We start from the raw sequence: 22,773 nt of genomic DNA, 5'->3' as shown, positions 1-22,773 counted from the left end.
CTGATATAACGCACTGTATATACGGCCAGTCTGATATAACACTGTATATACGGCCAGTCTGATATAACGCACTGTATATACGCCAGTCTGATATATTAGACACTGTATATACTGCCAGTCTGATATAACGCACTGTATATACGGCCAGTCTGATATAACGCATTGTATATACGGCCAGTCTGATATAACGCACTGTATATACGGCCAGTCTGATATAACGAACTGTATATACAGCCAGTCTGATATAACGCACTGTATATACGGCCAGTCTGATTGGGAAACAAGTACACAGACAAGAGAGGAGATTTTATAGGTAAAATAATACATTTTATTATCTGAAATCATCAGTAAGACATGTGGGGATACAAATAGCTGTCTCCATGATAAAAACAATCTCAGAATAATAATACATTGCTTTATAATAGTAGCAGAACCATCTCAACGAGATATCCAGTCCACACAATTTATAGCGTTATATAATATATATATCATTGATAATATATAACCTAACTTCTCCCATAAGCAAAATCCTCCGGGGCAGAGACTAGAGGTGGAGGCAAGAGTGTTTCACCATCAGAGCTGCCCCAGGGGTAAAAAAAAGATAGAACCTTTTTAATACCGAGAGCTGCCCCCAGTGGTAACAGAGGATATAACAAGTTTATTCCCGAGAGCCCAGTGGTAACAGAGGCTATAACAAGTTTATTCCAAAGTGCTGCCCCCAGTGGTAACCGAGGATATAACAAGTTTATTCCCGAGAGCTGCCCCCAGTGGAGATGTAGGTGTAATGCACCAGTCCTGATATAATTCAAGGCGTGAGAGAAGCACATCCAATATGATCACAGATATCCATTTCCAGGCACGTGCTTCCAATCCTCCAGGACATGTAACAGATTTATAACTGGTTGGCTTTCCAGGAGAGATAGGAATTCCAGATTACCGCAACACATTGCACCACAGCCAACCTATAAGAAAACAGACACTGAGACCAAGGGCTGAATGTGTAACATACCCAGAGAATCGGGGCAAACCTACCCAGAGAACGGGGGCAAACCTACCCAGAAAACGGGGGCAAACCTACCCAGAGAACGGGGGCAAATCTACCCTGTGCATACCCAAAGAATGGGGGCAAATCTACCCAGAGAATGGGGGCAAATCTACCCTGTGCATACCCAGAGAACAGGGGCAAACCTACCCTGTGCATACCCAGAGAATGGGGGCAAATCTACTCAGAGAATGGGGGTAAACCTACCCAGAGAATGGGGGCAAACCTACCCAGAGAACGGGGGCAAACCTACCCAGAGAACGGGGGGAAATCTACCCTGTGCATACCCAGAGAACGGGGGCAAACCTACCCTGTACATACCCAGAGAACGGGGGCAAACCTACCCTGTGCATACCCAAAGAATAGGGACAAATCTACCCTGTACATACCCAGAGAATGGGGGCAAACCTACCCAGAGAACGGGGGCAAACCTACCCAGAGAACGGGGGCAAATCCAAAGAATGGGGGCAAATCTACCCAGAGAATGGGGGCAAATCTACCCTGTGCATACCCAGAGAACAGGGGCAAACCTACCCTGTGCATACCCAGAGAATGGGGGCAAATCTACTCAGAGAATGGGGGTAAACCTACCCAGAGAATGGGGGCAAACCTACCCAGAGAACGGGGGCAAACCTACCCAGAGAACGGGGGGAAATCTACCCTGTGCATACCCAGAGAACGGGGGCAAACCTACCCTGTACATACCCAGAGAACGGGGGCAAACCTACCCTGTGCATACCCAAAGAATAGGGACAAATCTACCCTGTACATACCCAGAGAATGGGGGCAAACCTACCCAGAGAACGGGGGCAAACCTACCCAGAGAACGGGGGCAAATCTACCCTGTGCATACCCAAAGAATGGGGGCAAATCTACCCAGAGTATGGGGGCAAATCTACCCTGTGCATACCCAGAGAACAGGGGCAAACATACCCTGTGCATACCCAGAGAATGGGTGCAAATCTACTCAGAGAATGGGGGCAAACCTACCCAGAGAATGGGGGCAAACCTACCCAGAGAATGGGGGCAAACCTACCCAGAGAATGGGGGCAAACCTTCCCAGAGAACGGTGGCAAACCTACCCAGAGAACGGGGACAAATCTACCCTGTGCATACCCAGAGAACGGGGGCAAACCTACCCTGTGCATACCCAGAGAACGGGGGCAAATCTACCCTGTGCATACCCAGAGAACGAGGGCAATTCTACCCTGTATATACCGAGAGAACGAGGGCAATTCTACCCTGTGCATACCCAAAGAATGGGGACAAATCTACCCTGTACATACCCAGAGAATAGGGGCAAATCTACCCGGTGCGAGAATGGGGGCAAATCTACCCGGTGCAAGAATGGTGGCAAATCTACCTTGTACATACCCAGAGAACGGGGACAAACCTACCTTGTACATACCCAGAGAACGGGGACAAACCTACCCTGTGCATACACAGAGAACGGGGGCAAATTTACCCTGTGCATACCCAGAGAACGGGGACAAACCTACCCTGTGCATACCCAGAGAACGGGGGCAAATCTACCCTGTGCATACCCAGAGAACGGGGGCAAATCTACCCTGTGCATACCCAGAGAATGGGGGCAAATCTACCCTGTGCATACCCAGAGAATGGGGGCAAATCTACCCTGTGCATACCCAGAGAATGGGGGCAAATCTACCCAATATATACCCAGAGAATGGGGGCAAGACTACCCTGTGCATACCCAGAGAATGGGGGCAAATCTACCCTGTATATACCGAGAGAACGAGGGCAATTCTACCCTGTGCATACCCAAAGAATGGTGACAAATCTACCCTGTACATACCCAGAGAATAGGGGCAAATCTACCCGGTGCGAGAATGGGGGCAAATCTACCCGGTGCAAGAATGGTGGCAAATCTACCTTGTACATACCCAGAGAACGGGGACAAACCTACCTTGTACATACCCAGAGAACGGGGACAAACCTACCCTGTGCATACACAGAGAACGGGGGCAAATTTACCATGTGCATACCCAGAGAACGGGGACAAACCTACCCTGTGCATACCCAGAGAACGGGGGCAAATCTACCCTGTGCATACCCAGAGAACGGGGGCAAATCTACCCTGTGCATACCAAGAGAATGGGGGCAAATCTACCCAATATATACCCAGAGAATGGGGGCAAGACTACCCTGTGCATACCCAGAGAATGGGGGCAAGACTACCCTGTGCATACCCAGAGAATGGGGGCAAATCTACCCTGTACATACCCAGAGAATGGGGGCAAATCTACCCGGTGCAAGAATGGGGGCAAATCTACCCTGTACATACCCAGAGAATGGGGGCAAATCTACCCTGTACATACCCCGAGAACGGGGGAAATCTACCCAGTGCGAGAATGGGGGAAAATCTACCCTGTACATGCCCAGAGAACAGGGGCAAATCTACCCGGTGCGAGAATGGGGGCAAATCTACCCTGTACATACCCAGAGAACGGGGGCAAATCTACCCTGTGCATACCCAGAGAATGGGGGCAAATCTACCCTGTGCATAGCCAGAGAACGGGGGCAAATCTACCCAGTGCGAGAATGGGAGCAAATCTACCCTGTGCATACCCAGAGAATGGGGGCATATCTACTACCCGGTGTGAGAATGGGGGCAAATCTACCCGGTGCGAGAACGGGGCAAATCTACCCGGTGCGAGAATGGGGGCAAACCTACCCTGTACATACCCAGAGAAAGGGGGCAAATCTACCCTGTACATACCCAGAGAATGGGGCAAATCTACCCGGTGCAAGAATGGGGGCAAATCTACCCTGTACATACCCAGAGAATGGGGCAAATCTACCCTGTACATACCCCAAGAACGGGGGAAATCTACCCAGTGCGAGAATGGGGGCAAATCTACCCTGTACATACCCAGAGAACAGGGGCAAATCTACCCAGTGCGAGAATGGGGGCAAATCTACCCTGTACATACCCAGAGAACGGGGGCAAATCTACCCTGTGCATACCCAGACAATGGGGGCAAATCTACCCTGTGTATACCCAGAGAATGGTGGCAAATCTACCCTGTGCATACCCAGAGAACGGGGGCAAATCTACCCAGTGCGAGAATGGGAGCAAATCTACCCTGTGCATACCCAGAGAATGGGGGCATATCTACTACCCGGCGTGAGAATGGGGGCAAATCTACCCGGTGCGAGAATGGGGGCAAATCTACCCTGTGCATACCCAGACAATGGGGGCAAATCTACCCTGTGCATACCCAGACAATGGGGGCAAATCTACCCTGTGCCTACCCAGAAAAGGGGGCAAATCTACCCTATATATACCCAGAGCATGGCGCAACTCTACCCTGTATATACCCAGAGCATGGGGCAACTGTACCCTGTATAAACCCAGAGAATAGGGGCAACTCTACCCTGTATATACCTGGATAATAGGGGCAACTCTACCCAGTATATATCCAGAGCATGGGTCAAATCTACCAAATATATGCCCAGAGAATGGGGCAAATCTACCCAATATATACCCAGAGAATGTAGGTGCAACTCTACCCAGAATATGCCCAGAAAATGGGGGCAACTCTACCCTGTACATACCCAGAGAACGGGGGCAAATCTACCCTGTACATACCCAGAGAACGGGGGCAAATCTACCCTGTGTATACACAGAGAATGGGGGCAAATCTACCCTGTGCATACACAGAGAATGGGGGCAAATCTACCCAGTGCGAGAATGGGAGCAAATCTACCCTGTCCATACCCAGAGAATGGGAGCAAATCTACCCTGTGCATACCCAGAGAATGGGGGCATATCTACTACCCGGTGCGAGAATGGGGGCAAATCTACCCGGTGCGAGAACGGGGCAAATATACCCGGTGCGAGAACGGGGGCAAATCTACCCGGTGCGAGAATGGGGGCAAATCTACCCGGTGCATACCCAGACAATGGAGGTAAATCTACCCTGTGCATACCCAGAGAATAGGGGCAAATCTACCCTGTGCATACCCAGAGAATGGGGGCAAATCTACCCTGTGCATACCTAGAGAATGGGGGCAAATCTACCCTGTGCATACCCAGAGAAGAGGGCAACTCTATCCTGTACATACTCAGACAATGGGGGCAAATCTACCCTGTGCCTACCCAGAAAAGGGGGCAAATTTACCCAGAGCATGGGGCAACTCTACCCTGTATATACCTGGATAATAGGGGCAACTCTACCCAGTATATACCTGGATAATAGGGGCAACTCTACCCAGTGCGAGAATGGGAGCAAATCTACCCTGTCCATACCCAGAGAATGGGAGCAAATCTACCCTGTGCATACCCAGAGAATGGGGGCATATCTACTACCCGGTGCGAGAATGGGGGCAAATCTACCCGGTGCGAGAACGGGGCAAATATACCCGGTGCGAGAACGGGGGCAAATCTACCCGGTGCGAGAATGGGGGCAAATCTACCCTGTGCATACCCAGACAATGGAGGCAAATCTACCCTGTGCATACCCAGAGAATAGGGGCAAATCTACCCTGTGCATACCCAGAGAATGGGGGCAAATCTACCCTGTGCATACCCAGAGAATGGGGGCAAATCTACCCTGTGCATACCCAGAGAAGAGGGCAACTCTATCCTGTACATACTCAGACAATGGGGGCAAATCTACCCTGTGCCTACCCAGAAAAGGGGGCAAATTTACCCAGAGCATGGGGCAACTGTACCCTGTATAAACCCAGAGAATAGGGGCAACTCTACCCTGTATATACCTGGATAATAGGGGCAACTCTACCCAGTATATACCCAGAGAATGGGGCAAATCTACCCAATATATACCCCCAGAGAATGGGGGCAAATCTACCCAGAATATACCCAGAGAATGTAGGTGCAACTCTACCCAGAATATGCCCAGAAAATGGGGGCAACTCTACCCTGTATATACCCAAGAGAACGTAGGTGCAGGGTTACCGTGTAAACACCCAGCGAATCGGGGGGCAGTATAATTCAGTGAAGTAAAGCATACATTTTACTTGTTGTAAATCTCTTATTTTGTAGTATTAGAAGCAGTGCTCTATGACTGGAGTGGAAATGCAGGCACACCGTAAAAATGAAATTGGTTAGATCCTCCTTTGATACTATATAAATGCAGAAATCCCGAAAATACAGAACCCAAAAAACTGTAAAATATATTTATTAAATAGGGAAGAAAATACGTGCACGACCTCGAATTCTAAAGTAAAAGAAATTAATGGTAAGTAAAATGTATGCCTTTCCCTCCAGATTAGAGTACTACGACTGGGATGAACAAGCATTCCTTTAGGGAGCATATTAACCACCGTCTGCAACACCTTGCACTCAAAGATTGAGTCATCAGAGGCCAGTACGGCTAATCTGTCGTGTCTTGAGAAGGCATGAAGTGGCTGCTTTACATATCTGAGGAGTCGCAGAAGCTTTGAAGGCCCAATATGTGTCAATGGCTCTTGTAGAACGTGCCTTTATATTTTGAGGAGGAGAAGCCTGAAAGGAAATGTAAGCCAGCCGAATAGTTTCTTTGATCCATCTCGCTAGAGAACTTTCTGAAGCCATTAAACCTTCTTTAGATCTTGAAAAAGAACAAACAGCCTGTCAAATTTGCAAAAAGGTTTGGTCTTGTCCAGGTAAAGCTGCAAAGAAGGTTTTACGTCTAAACAATTAAACTTCTCTTCCATAGAGTTCCTTGGATTTTGGCCGAAAGTTGGAAGGACAATTTATTGGTTGATATTAGATGTGGAACAGACCTTCAGGATAAAGGATGCATGAAGCCGAAATACGACTTGATCTTGATGGAAGATAATATATGGAGGACAATGCCTGTAGTTCACCAAGGCGTGTAGCAGAAGTCACAGCCACTAAAAATATTGTTTTATAACTAATGATGTTGAGAAAACTAGAATCTAATGGTTAGAATTGAGCTTCACATTAGGCTGACAAAACCATATTAAGATCCCATGGCGGAACAAGCTCTCTGATGGTGGTAAGCAGCCGAGATAAAGCTTTGAAGACTCTAGAAAAAGAAGAAGAATCTAGTACAATCAGTAGAAGCTAAGAGCCAAAATCTGAACGTGAAGCTGGGCAAAGCCCTTTAGCCTAGCCCAACTACCGAAATTTTAAGATAATCGGAATGGAAGGGCACAGAGGATCTTCCTTAATATTAAAACACCAGGAACAGAACTTTCTCCAAATACTGAAGTGGAGTGTCTTTTTAAGCAGAAACTAATATATCAATAACCTCTTGCGAAAGCCATTTGATTTCATGATCTGGAGTTCAGTAATAATGCAGTTAAATCTAATCTCGGAAGTGTCTGAAGTGGCACCAGGTTGTGTTTCAAGGGGATATGATAACTTTATACAAATATATTCGGGGCCAGTACAAACCATTATCTGGAAATCTATTCATAAACAGGGCTATACATAGGACACGAGGTCACACATTTAGGCTGGAAGAAAGGAGATTTCATCTAAGGCAAAGAAAAGGTTTTTTTACAGTAAGAGCAATAAGGATATGGAATTCTCTGCCTGAAGAGGTGTTTTGTCAGAGTCTATACAGATGTTTAAACTGCAATTGGATAAATACTTACAAAAACATAACATACAGGGATATAATTTCTAATTAGTGGGGTAATAGCTACTTGATCCAAGGAGACATCTGACTGCTATTTTGGGGTCAAGAAGGAATTGTTTCCTAGTTTGTGGCAAAATTGGAAGCGCTTCAGACTAAGTTTTTTGCCTTCTTTTGGATCAACAGCAAAAGCATATGTGAGGAAGGCTGAACTTGATGGACGCAAGTCTCTTTTCAGCTATGTAACTATAACATTTTCTTCCAGAGGAAGCTTACAAAATACTCTCTTGGGGATGTTTAAGAGAATGGAGAACCAGCTTCTCCTTGGCTACCAAGGAAGGATAATAATCCTCGCTTTTTCTGCTATGATCTTCTGTAAGATCTAAGGAATGAGAACCAGTGGTGGAAATGTATATGCTAGGGAGAAATTCCATGGAATCGAAAGAGTGTCTGTGAAACTGGGACTATCTGCTGGATTCAGTAAGGAGAATCGTTATAGCCATGAGGTCTATAACTGGTGTACCGAACCTTGCAGTAATATCGTGAAATGTGTGGGCTTTAAGAGACCAGTACGCCATCTTCAGGTGTTTCCGGCTTAGAGCATCTGCCAATGTATTGTGATCTCCTTTAATATGAACTGCTGAGATCAAGAGAAGATAAATCTCCGTCAAGAGCATGATCTGGGAACACTTTTTCCAGGAGAAAAGATCTTGTACCTCCGTGTCTGTTTACATAATTACATGTTCTTATCTGTACATGGCGATTTATGAGATGTGGCTTCAAAGACAGGAGGTCCAACCAGATTGCTTTTAATTCCCTTAAGTTGGATGATCTCCTTGCGTCCAGAATATTCCAATTTCCCTTTTTCTTCCTTGTCTCTAAACGAGCACCCAAGCCCTGTCTGGAGGCATCTGTAGTGAGGAAGATAGAGGTTGTCCACCATTCAGTTCCATGATCTGGTCTAAGGAGGAAGTTTTCTTGTTCCAGTATGTTAGAATGTTTTCCCAGTTGACTGCTGGAATGGCTGCTGTGAAAAGTCCTAAAAGACTCATGGCCTCTATCATGGAACGCTTTTTCTTTCTTATTAGTTTCTGAATAGAATTAAAAATCTGTTTTTCTACCGGTAATTTTTCAATTTAATTTTAATTGAATGGTATCTAGAATGGGACTTAGAAACTTTGAGTGAGAGCAAGTTCTGATTTTTCATTGTGGATAATCTAACCATGTTCTGTTCGTAACTCTGAGGCAGTTCTTATATCCATATTGAGTTTTTATTTTGAAGAAGCTATGGAGTAGCCATAGCTATTTTTTTTTTTTTAGATAGAGAACAATATGCATTCCTTATCTTCTCACATCTACAGTTATAACTACCAGCATCTTTGTGAAGACTCATGGAGTAGATGAAAGGCCAAACGGAAGAGCCTTAAATTAGTAACATGAGACTTTATTGCAAATCTCAGAAATGTTCTGCTTCTATTTGCGATAGAAATGTGGAGATGGGTATCTTTTACATTGACCAAACTTAGTCAATGACCTGTGTGGCAGAACCCCTGCCTGTTCACAGATTCCCTTTTTATATTATGTGTATTTTTCTATGTTTTCGTGTATTGTGCCCGCTCCCCATTCGGGAGTGCTTCCACAAAGGAAATCCATTCCCCTCCCGAACGGGGACCACCCCGATATCTCATTGAGAATGTTAGGTTAGAATGTTCTCACCTCACAACATAAGTGTCAAATCACACACGACACAATAAATGAGCGTTCCCCTGGGTGGCTGCCGTTTCGTTAGACGAACGCCAACAGTGGGGAACGTTCAAGGGTTGTTTCCCGGCCCCATTGTTCCCCCGAACAAGGACCTCCCCAGCACCCCATTGGAACGTTCCCACCAATTAAATCAGAACGTTCACACTTGCAACATAGGTGTGAAACAGCAAGGGAAGTAATTAATGAGTGCTCCTCTGGGTGGCCGACATCCGTACCGACTAACGTCGGCCAGGGGTACGTTCGGACCCCCCGAAAGGAGACTCTTCCCTTGTTTGGGTTTCACATGGGGACCTCGCGAACGGAGGCTAGTCGAGAGAGGAGCTGTTGTGCGGGTCTCTGGGATTGGTGTGAACATTTTTGGGGCACTGGCTAGTTTGGCTGGCTTTTCTGTGCCTGGGAGACAAAGGGCTCCTGGGATGAAGACCCATGTCGTCCTGTGCGGGAGACCCCTCACCTGAGTGGCGGGCTTTCCATATTTGGGAGACAAAGGGACAGCGATCCCGTGCTTGGGCTCCCTGGTGTAGAGGATCCTGGGATACGACCCCTGTCTGTGTGTGTTTAAGACCCCTTACATGGAGCCTCAAAGGCCGTGTGTGGCTCAATAAAATTGTGTTGTACCTCCAGAACTCTGTCTCGTCCAATTACTGGGGGGCAAATGGGTCTCGTATTCTAAGTGGTTCTGAACGGCTGCAGGAAGTGAATTAGCAGAGGTAACCGGTCGGGTTACCTGGGGGCTGCTACAACCTGGATAATAGGTGTTGCTGAAATGAAAGTCTCTATGCAAAATTTCTATTTTATCATGAGCATGTTTACAGCTGTGAGATGAGTCTGAAAGATCAGTCTAGTTTTTGAACTAGAAAAAGTCTTGAATACGTTCCAAAATATTGCTTTTCCTTTTGTAGACTATCTCCAACCTTCTTTTGCCACACTATAATTACTTCTCTCAACAGTGCTGTCGCGATTACTGAAGAATGTACTGTGGAACAAAGGAAGCCCCCTGGTTGAAGCTCTGAGAGTTCCAATTGCTAACCTTTTTTGATGATAGATAGAACCCATCAGTCAGAGGTGGTCTGTTCCTATTTTGGAAAAGAAAATGTTTCTGCGTGTGATACTCAGGCAAGGCTTTCTTTCCTTCAGCCATTTGTCTTAATAAGTCATCTAGTCTAGCGCCAAAAAGTCTCTCCTGGTCGAATGGTAGATCACATAAGGAATTCTTAGAGGCGGAATCTGCTGACCAATTTCTCAGCCAAACAGCCCTCCTTCCCACGGTAGAGAAGCCCATAGCTTTTGCCAAGAGCTTCAGGCCCTCAGAGGAAGAGTGGGTGAAGAAAAAAAAAATACATCAGACACCATTTTAATATTAAACCTTTTCTAATGATTCTAGCCTAAACCTCCAAACCTTGGCCACAGAAGTACCAGCAATCAGGGCCTTGCTCTGTTTAGGAGGATAGGCAGATTCTGTTCTGCTACTTAGAGAATCTTAAAGGCTGCAGGAATCACCTACAGGCAAAGTAGTTTTCTTTACCAGTTAAGCAATGGGAACATCTATGTTTGGCAAATCTTCTAATTTACTATCAGATTCTTCTCGGATTGAGAAAATAGTTTTTAAGTGATATAAAGACTCCATTCCCTAAGCATTAATTCTTAATGGAGGATGCATAGGAAAGGATTTAGGCGTTTTTTCCCTTTTCCTTTAAGAGATTCTTAAAATTTTAATTTGTGCGCCTGAAAGAACGAGAATTGCGATGTGCACTGCGATTTCCCAGTGGAACACATCGCAACCTGTGTGTGCGTTCTACCGCCAGGACCGCCCAGCTCGTGTGACTTTTTCACCATTTCCGGGTCGAGGTGCGGCATAGGCGGAAATGGTAAAGGTGGAATGGATGCATCCAGCGTGTGTTCCACCCAAGTAAATGTAGGAAGCGCCGGACTCAATCGGCTTCCTAACGAAAATGGACAGAGCCTCTGGAGCTGCAGCTGCCTCACTGTGTCCCAAAAATAAAAAGAAAGCTGAGTGCCGGATTATCCACTCCTGCCAAAGGCACGCAGAGAACCGAGTGTTTTGGGGGTTTGCCGCATTTATATGGCAAAGGAGGAGTTTGGGGGTGAATCTAACCAATATACATCTTACAGTCTGCCGGATATTATCACTCAAGCTTTAGAGGAAATCCCAGTCGTAGAGCACTGCCTCTAATCTGGAGGGAAAAATGTGTTTCCATAATCAACACTTTTTTTTTTTATCCATACCTGAAGTAATTTATTTTCCTGATGAATCGATTTGTTTGGGTGGGGATTAAAAGGATTTTGCGACAGAGTGATAATAAATTTAGCATTAAAATATAGTTTATTATATTAAGCTGAAATTATTATATTAAGCTGAAATTGCAGCATATCAGGGCAATACGCATGCACATTATTACATACCGGTGATATAAAGGGATGAAGTAGAAGTTTGCAATCTGCACGGCCGGCCAGATCTACCCAAAGAAAAGGAACTGGTGAATAAATAGTAATTTCCTGCATCCTGCTGTGTTATTCTGAGAGTCATGCAACAAACAGAGATACTCTGTAGCACTAATCAGAGACCAACAGGATTGTCTCATTACTATAGCTTATGCTTACTACCCTTTCTATATCACTGTTACTGCTCCCACTGGAAGGTTTTCCTGGTATCTACTACCCTTTCTATATCACTGTTACTGCTCCCACTGGAAGGCTATTCCAGGTATCTACTACCCTTTCTATATCACTGTTACTGCTCCCACTGGAAGGCTATTCCAGGTATCTACTACCCTTTCTATATCACTGATACTGCTCCCACTGGAAGGCTATCCCAGGTATCTACTACCCTTTCTATATCACTGTTACTGCTCCCACTGGAAGGCTATTCCAGGTATCTGATATAGAAAGGGTAGTAGATACCAGGAATATCCTTCCAGTGGGAGCAGTATCAGTGATATAGAAAGGGTAGTAGATACTGGAATATCCTTCCAGTGGGAGCGGTGACAGTGATATAGAAAGGGTAGTAGATACCTGGAATATCCTTCCAGTGGGAGCAGTATCAGTGATATAGAAAGGGTAGTAGATACTGGAATATCCTTCCAGTGTGAGCGGTAACAGTGATATAGAAAGGGTAGTAGATACCTGGAATAGCCTTCCAGTGGGAGCAGTAACAGTGATATAGAAAGGGCAATAGATACCTGGAATAGCCTTCCAGTGGGAGCAGTAACAGTGATATAGAAATGGTAGTAGATACCTGGAATAGCCTCCCAGTGGGAGCAGTAACAGTGATATAGAAAGGGTAGTAGATACCAGGAATAGCCTTCCAGTGGGCGCAGTAACAGTGATATAGAAAGGGTAGTAGATACCTGGAATAGCCTTCCAGTGGGAGCAGTAACAGTGATATAGAAAGAGTAGTAGATACCTGGGATAGCCTTCCAGTGGGAGCAGTAACAGTGATATAGAAAGGGTAGTAGATACCTGGAATAGCCTTCCAGTGGGAGCAGTAACAGGGATATAGAAAGTGTAGTAGATACCTGGGATAGCCTTCCAGTGGGAGCAGTAACAGTAATGTAGAAAGGGTAGTAGATACCTGGATAGCATTCCAGTGGGAGCAGTGACAGTGATATAGAAAGGGTAGTAGATACCTGGGATAGCCTTCCAGTGGGAGCAGTAACAGTGATATAGAAAGGGTAGTACTGTATCTACTACCCTTTCTATATCACTGTTACTGCTCCCACTGGGAGGCTATCCCAGGTATCTACTACCCTTTCTATATCACTGTTACTGCTCCCACTGGAAGGCTATCCCAGGTATCTACTACCCTTTCTATATCACTGTTACTGCTCCCACTGGAAGGCTATTCCAGGTATCTACTACCCTTTCTATATCACTGTTACTGCGCCCACTGGAAGGCTATTCCAGGTATCTACTACCCTTTCTATATCACTGTTACTGCGCCCACTGGAAGGCTATTCCAGGTATCTACTACCCTTTCTATATCACTGTTACTGCTCCCACTGGGAGGCTATTCCAGATATCTACTACCATTTCTATATCACTGTTACTGCTCCCACTGGCAGGCTATTCCAGGTATCTACTACCCTTTCTATATCACTGTCACCGCTCCCACTGGTAGGCTATTCCAGGTATCTACTACCCTTTCTATATCACTGTCACCGCTCCCACTGGAAGGCTATTCCAGGTATCTACTACCCTTTCTATTTCACTGTTACTGCTCCCACTGGAAGGATATTCCTGGTATCTACTACCCTTTCTATATCACTGATACTGCTCCCACTGGAAGGATATTCCTGGTATCTACTACCCTTTCTATATCACTGTTACTGCTCCCACTGGAAGGCTATTCCAGGTATCTACTACCCTTTCTATATCACTATTACTGCTCCCACTGGAAGGATATTCCTGGTATCTACTACCCTTTCTATATCACTGATACTGCTCCCACTGGAAGGCTATTCCAGGTATCTACTACCCTTTCTATATCACTGTTACTGCTCCCACTGGAAGGCTATTCCAGGTATCTACTACCCTTTCTATATCACTGTTACTGCTCCCACTGGAAGGCTATTCCAGGTATCTACTACCCTTTCTATATCACTGTTACTGCTCCCACTGGAAGGCTATCCCAGGTATCTACTACCCTTTCTATATCACCGTCACTGCTCCCACTGGAAGGCTATTCCAGGTATCTACTACCCTTTCTACATTACTGTTACTGCTCCCACTGGAAGGCTATCCCAGGTATCTACTACCCTTTCTATATCACTGTTACTGCTCCCACTGGGAGGCTATTCCTGGTATCTACTACGCTTTCTATATCATTGTTACTGCTCCCACTGGAAGGCTTTTCCAGGTATCTACTACCCTTTCTATATCACTGTTACTGCTCCCACTGGAAGGCTATTCCAGGTATCTACTACCCTTTCTATATCACTGTTACTGCTCCCACTGGGAAGCTCTTCCTGGTATCTACTACCCTTTCTATATCACTGTTACTGCTCCCACTGGGAGGCTATTCTTGGTATCTACTACCCTTTCTATATCGCTGTTACTGCTCCCACTGGAGGGCTATTCCAGGTATCTACTACCCTTTCTATATCGCTGATACTGCTCCCACTGGAAGGCTATTCGATGTATCTACTACCCATTCTATATCACTGTTACTGCTCCCACTGGGAGGCTATTCTTGGTATCTACTACCCTTTCTATATCACAGTTACTGCTTCCACTGGAAGGCTATTCCTGGTACCTACTACCCTTTCTATATCACTGTTACTGCTCCCACTGGGAGGCTCTTCCTGGTATCTACTACCCTTTCTATATCACCGTTACTGCTCCCACTGGAAGGCTATTCCAGGTATCTACTACCCTTTCTATATCACAGTTACTGCTTCCACTGGAAGGCTATTCCAGGTATCTACTACCCTTTCTATATCGCTGTTACTGCTCCCACTGGAAGGATATTCCAAGTATCTACTTCCCTTTCTATATCACTATTACTGCTCCCACTGAAAGGCTATTCCAGGTATCTACTACCCTTTCTATATCCCTGTTACTGCTCCCACTGGGAGGCTATTCCTGGGATCTACTACCCTTTCTATATCACTGTTACTGCTCCCACTGGGAGGCTATTCCAGGTATCTATTACCCTTTCTATATCACTGTCACTGCTCCCACTGGAAGGCTACTCCAGGTATCTACTACCCTTTCTATATCACTGTCACTGCTCCCACTAGAAGGCTACTCCAGGTATCTACTACCCTTTCTATATCACTGTTACTGCTCCCACTGGAAGGCTTTTCCATGTATCTACTACCCATTCTATATCACTGATACTGCTCCCACTGGAAGGTTATTCCAGGTATCTACTACCCTTTCTATATCACTGTTACTGCTCCCACTGGAAGGCTTTTCCATGTATCTACTACCCATTCTATATCACTGATACTGCTCCCACTGGAAGGTTATTCCAGGTATCTACTACCCTTTCTATATCACTGTTACTGCTCCCACTGGAAGGTTATTCCAGGTATCTACTACCCTTTCTATATCGCTGTTACTGCTCCCACTGGAAGGCTATTCCAGGTATCTACTACCCTTTCTATATCACTGTTACTGCTCCCACTGGGAGGCTATTCCAGGTATCTACTACCCTTTCTATATCGCTGTTACTGCTCCCACTGGAAGGCTTTTCCATGTATCTACTACCCATTCTATATCACTGATACTGCTCCCACTGGAAGGTTATTCCAGGTATCTACTACCCTTTCTATATCACTGTTACTGCTCCCACTGGAAGGCTATTCCAGGTATCTACTACCCTTTCTATATCGCTGTTACTGCTCCCACTGGAAGGCTATTCCAGGTATCTACTACCCTTTCTATATCACTGTTACTGCTCCCACTGGAAGGCTATTCCAGGTATCTACTACCCTTTCTATATCAATGTTACTGCTCCCACTGGAAGGCTATTCCAGGTATCTACTACCCTTTCTATATCACTGTTACTGCTCCCACTGGGAGGCTATTCCAGGTATCTACTACCCTTTCTATATCAATGTTAGTGACTTTTGGCTGCAGACGAGGAATCTATGTGGGGGTTTTCAAATATATATAAAAAACACATATGAAACCAGGGATAACAATATAAAGACACAAATGATGATTGTGGGAGGGAGAGTGATGGGTAAAATGTTTGTTAGAAGTCACATGCTAATAACAATACCAATCAGCGTATCACATATCATACCACATGCAGACAGACAATCTCACAGATTTCACACTGCAACACACAGAAAACTCACGTAGTAATTTGTAATCAGCGCATCTTTATAATCCTGGAAAACAAACAAAAACAAACGGATTATTACAGACCAAGTCCACCGCAAAGCTCCACCCACTGACCAATACCACCACAAAGCTCCACCCACTGACCAAATCCACCGCAAAGCTCCTCCCACTGACCAAATCCACCGCAAAGCTCCTCCCACTGACCAAATCCACCGCAAAGCTCCTCCCACTGACCAATACCACCGCAAAGCTCCACCCACTGACCAAATCCACCGCAAAGCTCCTCCCACTGACCAAATCCACCGCAAAGCTCCTCCCACTGACCAAATCCACCGCAAAGCTCCTCCCACTGACCAAATCCACCGCAAAGCTCCTCCCACTGACCAATACCACCGCAAAGCTCCACCCACTGACCAATACCACCGCAAAGCTCCACCCACTGACCAATACCACCGCAAAGCTCCTCCCACTGACCAAATCCACCGCAAAGCTCCTCCCACTGACCAAATCCACCGCAAAGCTCCTCCCACTGGCAGCAAACTCGCAACGCTCCACCCACTGACCAAATCCTACTGTCAGCTTTCCACTAACAGCAAAGTCTCTTGTCCCCGAGCACAGCCTCTCATCTGTACCCTATTACATAAACCCAGAACTATATCACACTCCCTGCCTTATTATACACTGACAACAGTCAGTACTTGAATTTCATGTGTTGGAAGCAAGAAAATGGTCAAGTGAAGATATCTGAGTGACTTTGACAAGGGCCAAATAGTGATGGCTTGACCACTTGTGTGGCGGAACCACCACTGGTTCAGGTGCTTTCTAGTTATACTGTGTGTTTTTCCCCTTGCCCTTCTTCTATTGTACCCGCTCCCCCCTATGAAAGGAACTTCGACTCCCGAACGAGGACCACCCCGATATCCCATTTAGAACGCTAGTAGAAAGTTCTCACCTCATAGCGCCCCTATGAAAGGAACTTCGACTCCCGAACGAGGACCACCCCGATATCCCATTTAGAACGCTAGTAGAAAGTTCTCACCTCTAGCGTCGTTGCGAAACTGCAAGGGAAGCAATTAGTGAATTCTCTCCTGGGTGTCCACCATTTCATATAGACGAACGCCAGCCAGGTGGAGTATTCGTGGATTGTTTCCCAACTCGACCACTTGTGTGGCGGAACCACCACTGGTTCAGGTGCTTTCTAGTTATACTGTGTGTTTTTCCCCTTGCCCTTCTTCTATTGTACCCGCTCCCCCCTATGAAAGGAACTTCGACTCCCGAACGAGGACCACCCCGATATCCCATTTAGAACGCTAGTAGAAAGTTCTCACCTCATAGCGCCCCTATGAAAGGAACTTCGACTCCCGAACTGGGTCTCCCGAACGAAGACCACCCAAGTGCCCATTAGAATGCTCCCCCTCCAATTAATTAGAACGTTTGCACTGACAACATAAGTATGAAACCACAAGGGAAGTAATTAATGAATGCTCCCCCGGGTGGCCATTTCATATACGCAAATTCCAACCAGGGGGAGCATTCGTACCCCGAAAGGAGGCGCTTGCCTTGCAGGGTTCAGCACATGAATCTCGCGAACGGATGTTGCCTGGAGAATGTGCCAGTGTGAGGTCGCCTGAGGTTGGTGGAGACACTGGCTAATTTGGCAGGCTTTTTTGTGCTTGGGAGACGGTCCCTTTTCCCACGCCTTGGCTACCAGGCACAGAGGCTGCTGGGATGAAGCCCCCCTGTCGTCCTGGGTGGGAGACCCCCTCGTCTGAGTGACGGGCTTTGGGAGACAAAGGAACAGCGACCCCCCAAGCATAGAGGATCCTGCGATAACCCCTGTTTATGTGTGTGGAAGACCCCTTGCATGGGGCTATGCATAAAAGCCATGTGTGGCAATACAAAGGTGTTGTACTTTCAGAACTGTCGACCAGTTACTAGGGGAAATGAGTCTCTTTATATTACTATAAGTGGTTCCTGAGCGGCTGATAAAAGGAATTAGCGGAGATAAACGGTCGGTTTACCCAGGGTCTGCTACAACTGGGTAGTAGGATCTCCAAAACGGCAAGTCTGTGGGGAGTTCCCAGTATGTAGTGGTTAATACCTACCAAAAGTGGTGCAAGGAAGGACAACCAGTGTCAGTGTCATGGGTGCCCAAGGCTCACTGATGCACATTGGGAGCGAAGGCTAGCCCGTCTGGTCAGATCACACACTACTGCAGTTCAAATTGCTGAAAAACGGAACACTGGCCTTGATAGGAAGGTGTCATAACACACAGTGCGTCATAGATTGCCGTGTGTGGGGCTGCGTAGCTGCAGAGCGGTCAGAGTGCCCACGGGATGACCCCTTTCCACCGCCGGATGCACCTTAAAAAGGGGATATGAGCGTAAAAATAGGACCATGGAGTAATGGAATAAGGTTAATTGGACTGATGAATCACATTTTCTTTTAGATCAGGTGGATGGCTGGGTGCAGGTGATCCATTTACCTGGGGAAGAAATGGCAGCAGGATCCATTATGGGAAGAAGGCTGGCTGGTGGAGTCAGTATTATGCTCTAGTCTATGCAATGTTCTGCTGGGACATGAAGGGGTGCTGCCCTGCGACAGCACTGTCCCTTTAAATTTGGGAACCAACTTAGCAGAGAAATAATGCAAGGACACGATGAATGGAGCAATCAAGAAAATGTATTAAAGAAAACCAAAGGATATTATATACAAAACAAAATATGTACAATGCCACAAATATATACAAGAAATCAATATAAATACAATAGAGCAGGCAGAGTACACGTGAAAGTCCTTAGGCAAAAGTAAAGGCCTTAGGCAGGATCGTGCAGCCACCACAGAATATAAGTGGGGCACAGATCCTAAGCCACCAAGCACTAAATAAAAGACGCCAAGGAGCAGAGCCCGAAGCAGGTCACACAAAAATAAGGCAGCAAGGTCAGAATCACTGGAAATGGAGTATAGGATGGAACACTGCAAGCGAACACTGGAACAGGAGGCACAGGACCAGGCAGAGACGAGAACACAGGACCAAAGGGCATCGGAACAGGATCACAGGATACAAGACACAGGAGCAAGGAGTCAGAATCACGGGAACCAGGAAACAGCAGGTACAGGGTACAGGATGAAGGATAATGATCTGACCGGGACTGAGGGGAGAAACCAGAATATATAGGTGCTAAACAAGGGCCAGGTGTAGTGCTTAACGAAAAGAAATGAGAAACAGTGCCAAACAGAAACAGTGGTGAGTGTGAGTACTGCACGATGGCATATTAACTAAGGAGTGTCGTGACAGTACCCCCCCTTAAGGAGCGACTCCTGGCGCTCCAAGCCTCCAAGAACCCCTACAGGTGACAGAAGAGAACCTGGGTCACCTAACCAAGTGAGGAAAACAAGGAGGAGGCTTAGGAGGAATGACAAATGGAAAGTCCCAAGGAAGAAACCAACGAGGCAGGGTAGGAGCATAGAAAAATAAGGACCATAGAGAATCAAGTAGAGAATCAAGATACACCAGGAGTGTAGAAACGTAAACAGAAATCAAGGTTTCATAAGATAAGGAACTCACATTACCAGTGATTGACAAACATGTCATCCTACTAGACCTGGGGCTATCGCTAGAAACAGGAGCATAACTCAGAGGTCCTGGGTCCGACTTGGTTTCTGGCTTGCTAGTTCCTCGGAATAAAGGCCGCGGTGCAACTCTTGCAGAAGGGAGAACAGTCTCAGAGTCAGCTTGGGTAGGTGCCACTGGAATCAATTGAGAAGAATCCCCTTGATTAATGAGTACAGGATCAGGAGCACTCTGCGAACCCTCCTCCTCAGACTGCATTAAGGGACGGCAAATGCATCAAGGGACGGCTCCCCCAATCTCTCAGAGCATGAGGCCAGCCGAAGCAGGGACGACTCTCTCTCAGACTGATTAAATTCTGTAACAGATAGAGATACCTGGTCACTTAGATCATTCTCTTCGTTTGGAGTTTGGTTAAACTGCTGATTAGAAGAGTGTTCAATGTTATGTTCAGGTAGCCCTGTCTCATTCAGATCCTTTCCGTGTTTGTCACGTTGCACCAAGTTTGACTCTTTGAATTCCACTTGAGGATGACAGTCTTCTTTACTTGGTGTCAACTCATCTTTTACAGTTGTGGTTGCAAGAGAGGTGCCAATCCTCGAACCCCCAGAGGCAGAAGGGTTAGAATTGGTATCATCCAACCTCTCCATATCAAAGTCGTGAGCTGCCTTTGGGACGATAACTTCCTCTTCCACTGATTGCTCTGAAGCTTCCACCTTAAGTTTCTCAGCCTTCTCAGACAGTGTTTTTGAAGAGGTATGTCGTTTGCCACGTTTCCTACGTGGTGCCCTTTTGACAGGAGGATCATCTTCTACGAGATTAGCTTCCAACTTCCGTGACCCAGCCTTGTCGTCAATTGCATCGCCCAAAGCAACTTTTATAGGTGACTCTCCCAGTTTCGAGTCTCCAGTATTAGATGACTCAGGAAGAGGTGTAGAAATTGGAACTTTTGTTTCTATGGATTCAGTATTGTCCCTTGGAGCATGAACTGCATTGTCCTTTGCGGGACTGATATCCAGATCAGATCCAGTTACCTGGTCAAGGTTACTGGTGGTCTCTTCAATTGTCACGGTGATGGAGGAATTAGTTTCTCTGGTTGTTGTCTCAGGTGAGTCTGTTTCTGCTTCGTGGCTGGGAAGACTTTGCTTGAGACACTTTCTGACCAGACTAGTACCCTCCTGATTGGTGTCGAGATCGCTCATCTTGGTAGTCGGTATTCTCATTCTGGGAATAGGCGAGTGAATCTTGCAGAAGAGAGACGGTGGCATAAGGGCACTGTGGGTCTCTGGTACAGAGACAATATTTGAAAACTGCATACTGGTACAGCGTTCATGTTCAGGCTGCTTGTCATCCAGAGCTGCTATACAGCGAGCACCAATATCATCGAAGATCTGGTCGATGAGGGGATCGCCCGTGCTATACAACCGCTCCATATCGTCTTCTGCAGTTTGGGATGAAAAGCTTTCAGCTTTTAATTTGTGAGGAACTTCGTTTTTTCAGGCGAGAGGACCAACAAGCCATTTGCCCAAGTCAGAGTCAGGAGGATTAGTTATGCTATGTACATCAGAGAAGGGAATACCATCATTATTAACAGGCATAAAGACAGTCATTCTTTCCTGTACAAGATCAATAAGAAATTGAACTTCGGGTAATAGGGCAACAAAATTATTGTGCATTACTCTTACTTGTCTCTGCAAATATGACAGAGATTTTATGTGATATCTCCTTAAGAGACATACGGATAAGTGTATACACCCTACTTATCATAGGAGGCTCTCTCAACCATTTATCGCAATCAGGTAACTGAGAAAGCAACGAGTCACATATATTTTTGTGAAAAGTTTGAAGTTCATAGATAAATCCACATAATACAGATTTCTGGATTTGGCAGGAGACATCTATAGTAGACAAGCATAAATTAGAGGCCTTTCCAATCTGCCGCTGAATTTGTCTTAACTGATTACAACAAGTCTTAATGAGAGCATCCTCTTGCTGTGAATCAGCGTTAATACCAACAATGTTATCCATCGTGATCCTAGACATTATTCTCTGCTGGTTCCAAGTGGTCAGATCATTCTGTAAGGACATGAAGGGGTGCTGCCCTACGACAGCACTGTCCCTTTAAATGTGGGAACCAACTTAGAGAAATAATGCAAGGACACGATGAATGGAGCAATCAAGAAAATGTATTAAAGAAAACCAAAGGATATTACATACAAAACAAAATATGTACAATGCCACAAATATATAAATATTTACAAGAAATCAATATAAATACAATAGAGCAGGCAGAGTACACGTGAAAGTCCTTAGGCAAAAGTAAAGGCCTTAGGCAGGATCGTGCAGCCACCACAGAATATAAGTGGGGCACAGATCCTAAGCCACCAAGCACTAAATAAAAGACACCAAGGAGCAGAGCCCGAAGCAGGTCACACAAAAATAAGGCAGCAAGGTCAGAATCACTGGAAATGGAGTATAGGATGGAACACTGCAAGCGAACACTGGAACAGGAGGCACAGGACCAGGCAGAGACGAGAACACAGGACCAAAGGGCATCGGAACAGGATCACAGGATACAAGACACAGGAGCAAGGAGTCAGAATCACGGGAACCAGGAAACAGCAGGTACAGGGTACAGGATGAAGGATAATGATCTGACCGGGAGTGAGGGGAGAAACCAGAATATATAGGTGCTAAACAAGGGCCTGGTGTAGTGCTTAAAGGACCACTCTAGGCACCCAGACCACTTCAGCTTAATGAAGTGGTATGGGTGCCAGGTCCAGCTAGGGTTAACTAATTTTTTTATAAACATAGCAGTTTCAGAGAAACTGCTATGTTTATCAATTAGTTAAGCCTTCCCCTTTTTCCTCTAGTGGCTGTCTCACTGACAGGCGCTAGAGGCGCTTGCGTGATTCTCACTGTGAAAATCACAGTGAGAGCACGCAAGCGTCCATAGGAAAGCATTGTAAATGCTTTCCTATGCGACCGGCTGAATGCGCGCGCTGCTCTTG

The 22,773-nt window shown here is 46.0% G+C and overlaps 1 protein-coding gene across 4 annotated transcripts in view; it reads right to left on the bottom strand.

Moving 5' to 3' along the window:
* Positions 1–305: 305 nt before the first annotated feature.
* Positions 306–22,773, bottom strand: part of MPV17 (mitochondrial inner membrane protein MPV17) — a 34,914-nt gene continuing 12,446 nt past the window's right edge. For 2 of the 4 annotated variants that reach the window (XM_063441878.1, XM_063441879.1), the window contains exons 6-8: positions 16,206–16,238; positions 11,803–11,855; positions 306–962 (exon numbers count right to left, since the gene is read on the bottom strand). In XM_063441878.1, the coding sequence (XP_063297948.1) occupies positions 893–962; positions 11,803–11,855; positions 16,206–16,238 (156 nt within the window). In that variant the 3' untranslated portion in view covers positions 306–892. Of the gene's footprint in view, positions 963–11,802; positions 11,856–16,205; positions 16,239–17,710; positions 18,555–22,773 lie in introns of those variants that run through there. The other 2 variants (XM_063441881.1, XM_063441880.1) reach the window with 2 other exon arrangements.

The sequence above is a fragment of the Pelobates fuscus genome, chromosome 2 (genome assembly GCF_036172605.1).
Source record: "Pelobates fuscus isolate aPelFus1 chromosome 2, aPelFus1.pri, whole genome shotgun sequence".
In the NCBI taxonomy this organism is placed as follows: Eukaryota; Metazoa; Chordata; class Amphibia; order Anura; family Pelobatidae; genus Pelobates; species Pelobates fuscus.
Note: the sequence above shows the minus strand (reverse complement) of the source record. Positions and strands in the feature narration are given on the sequence as shown.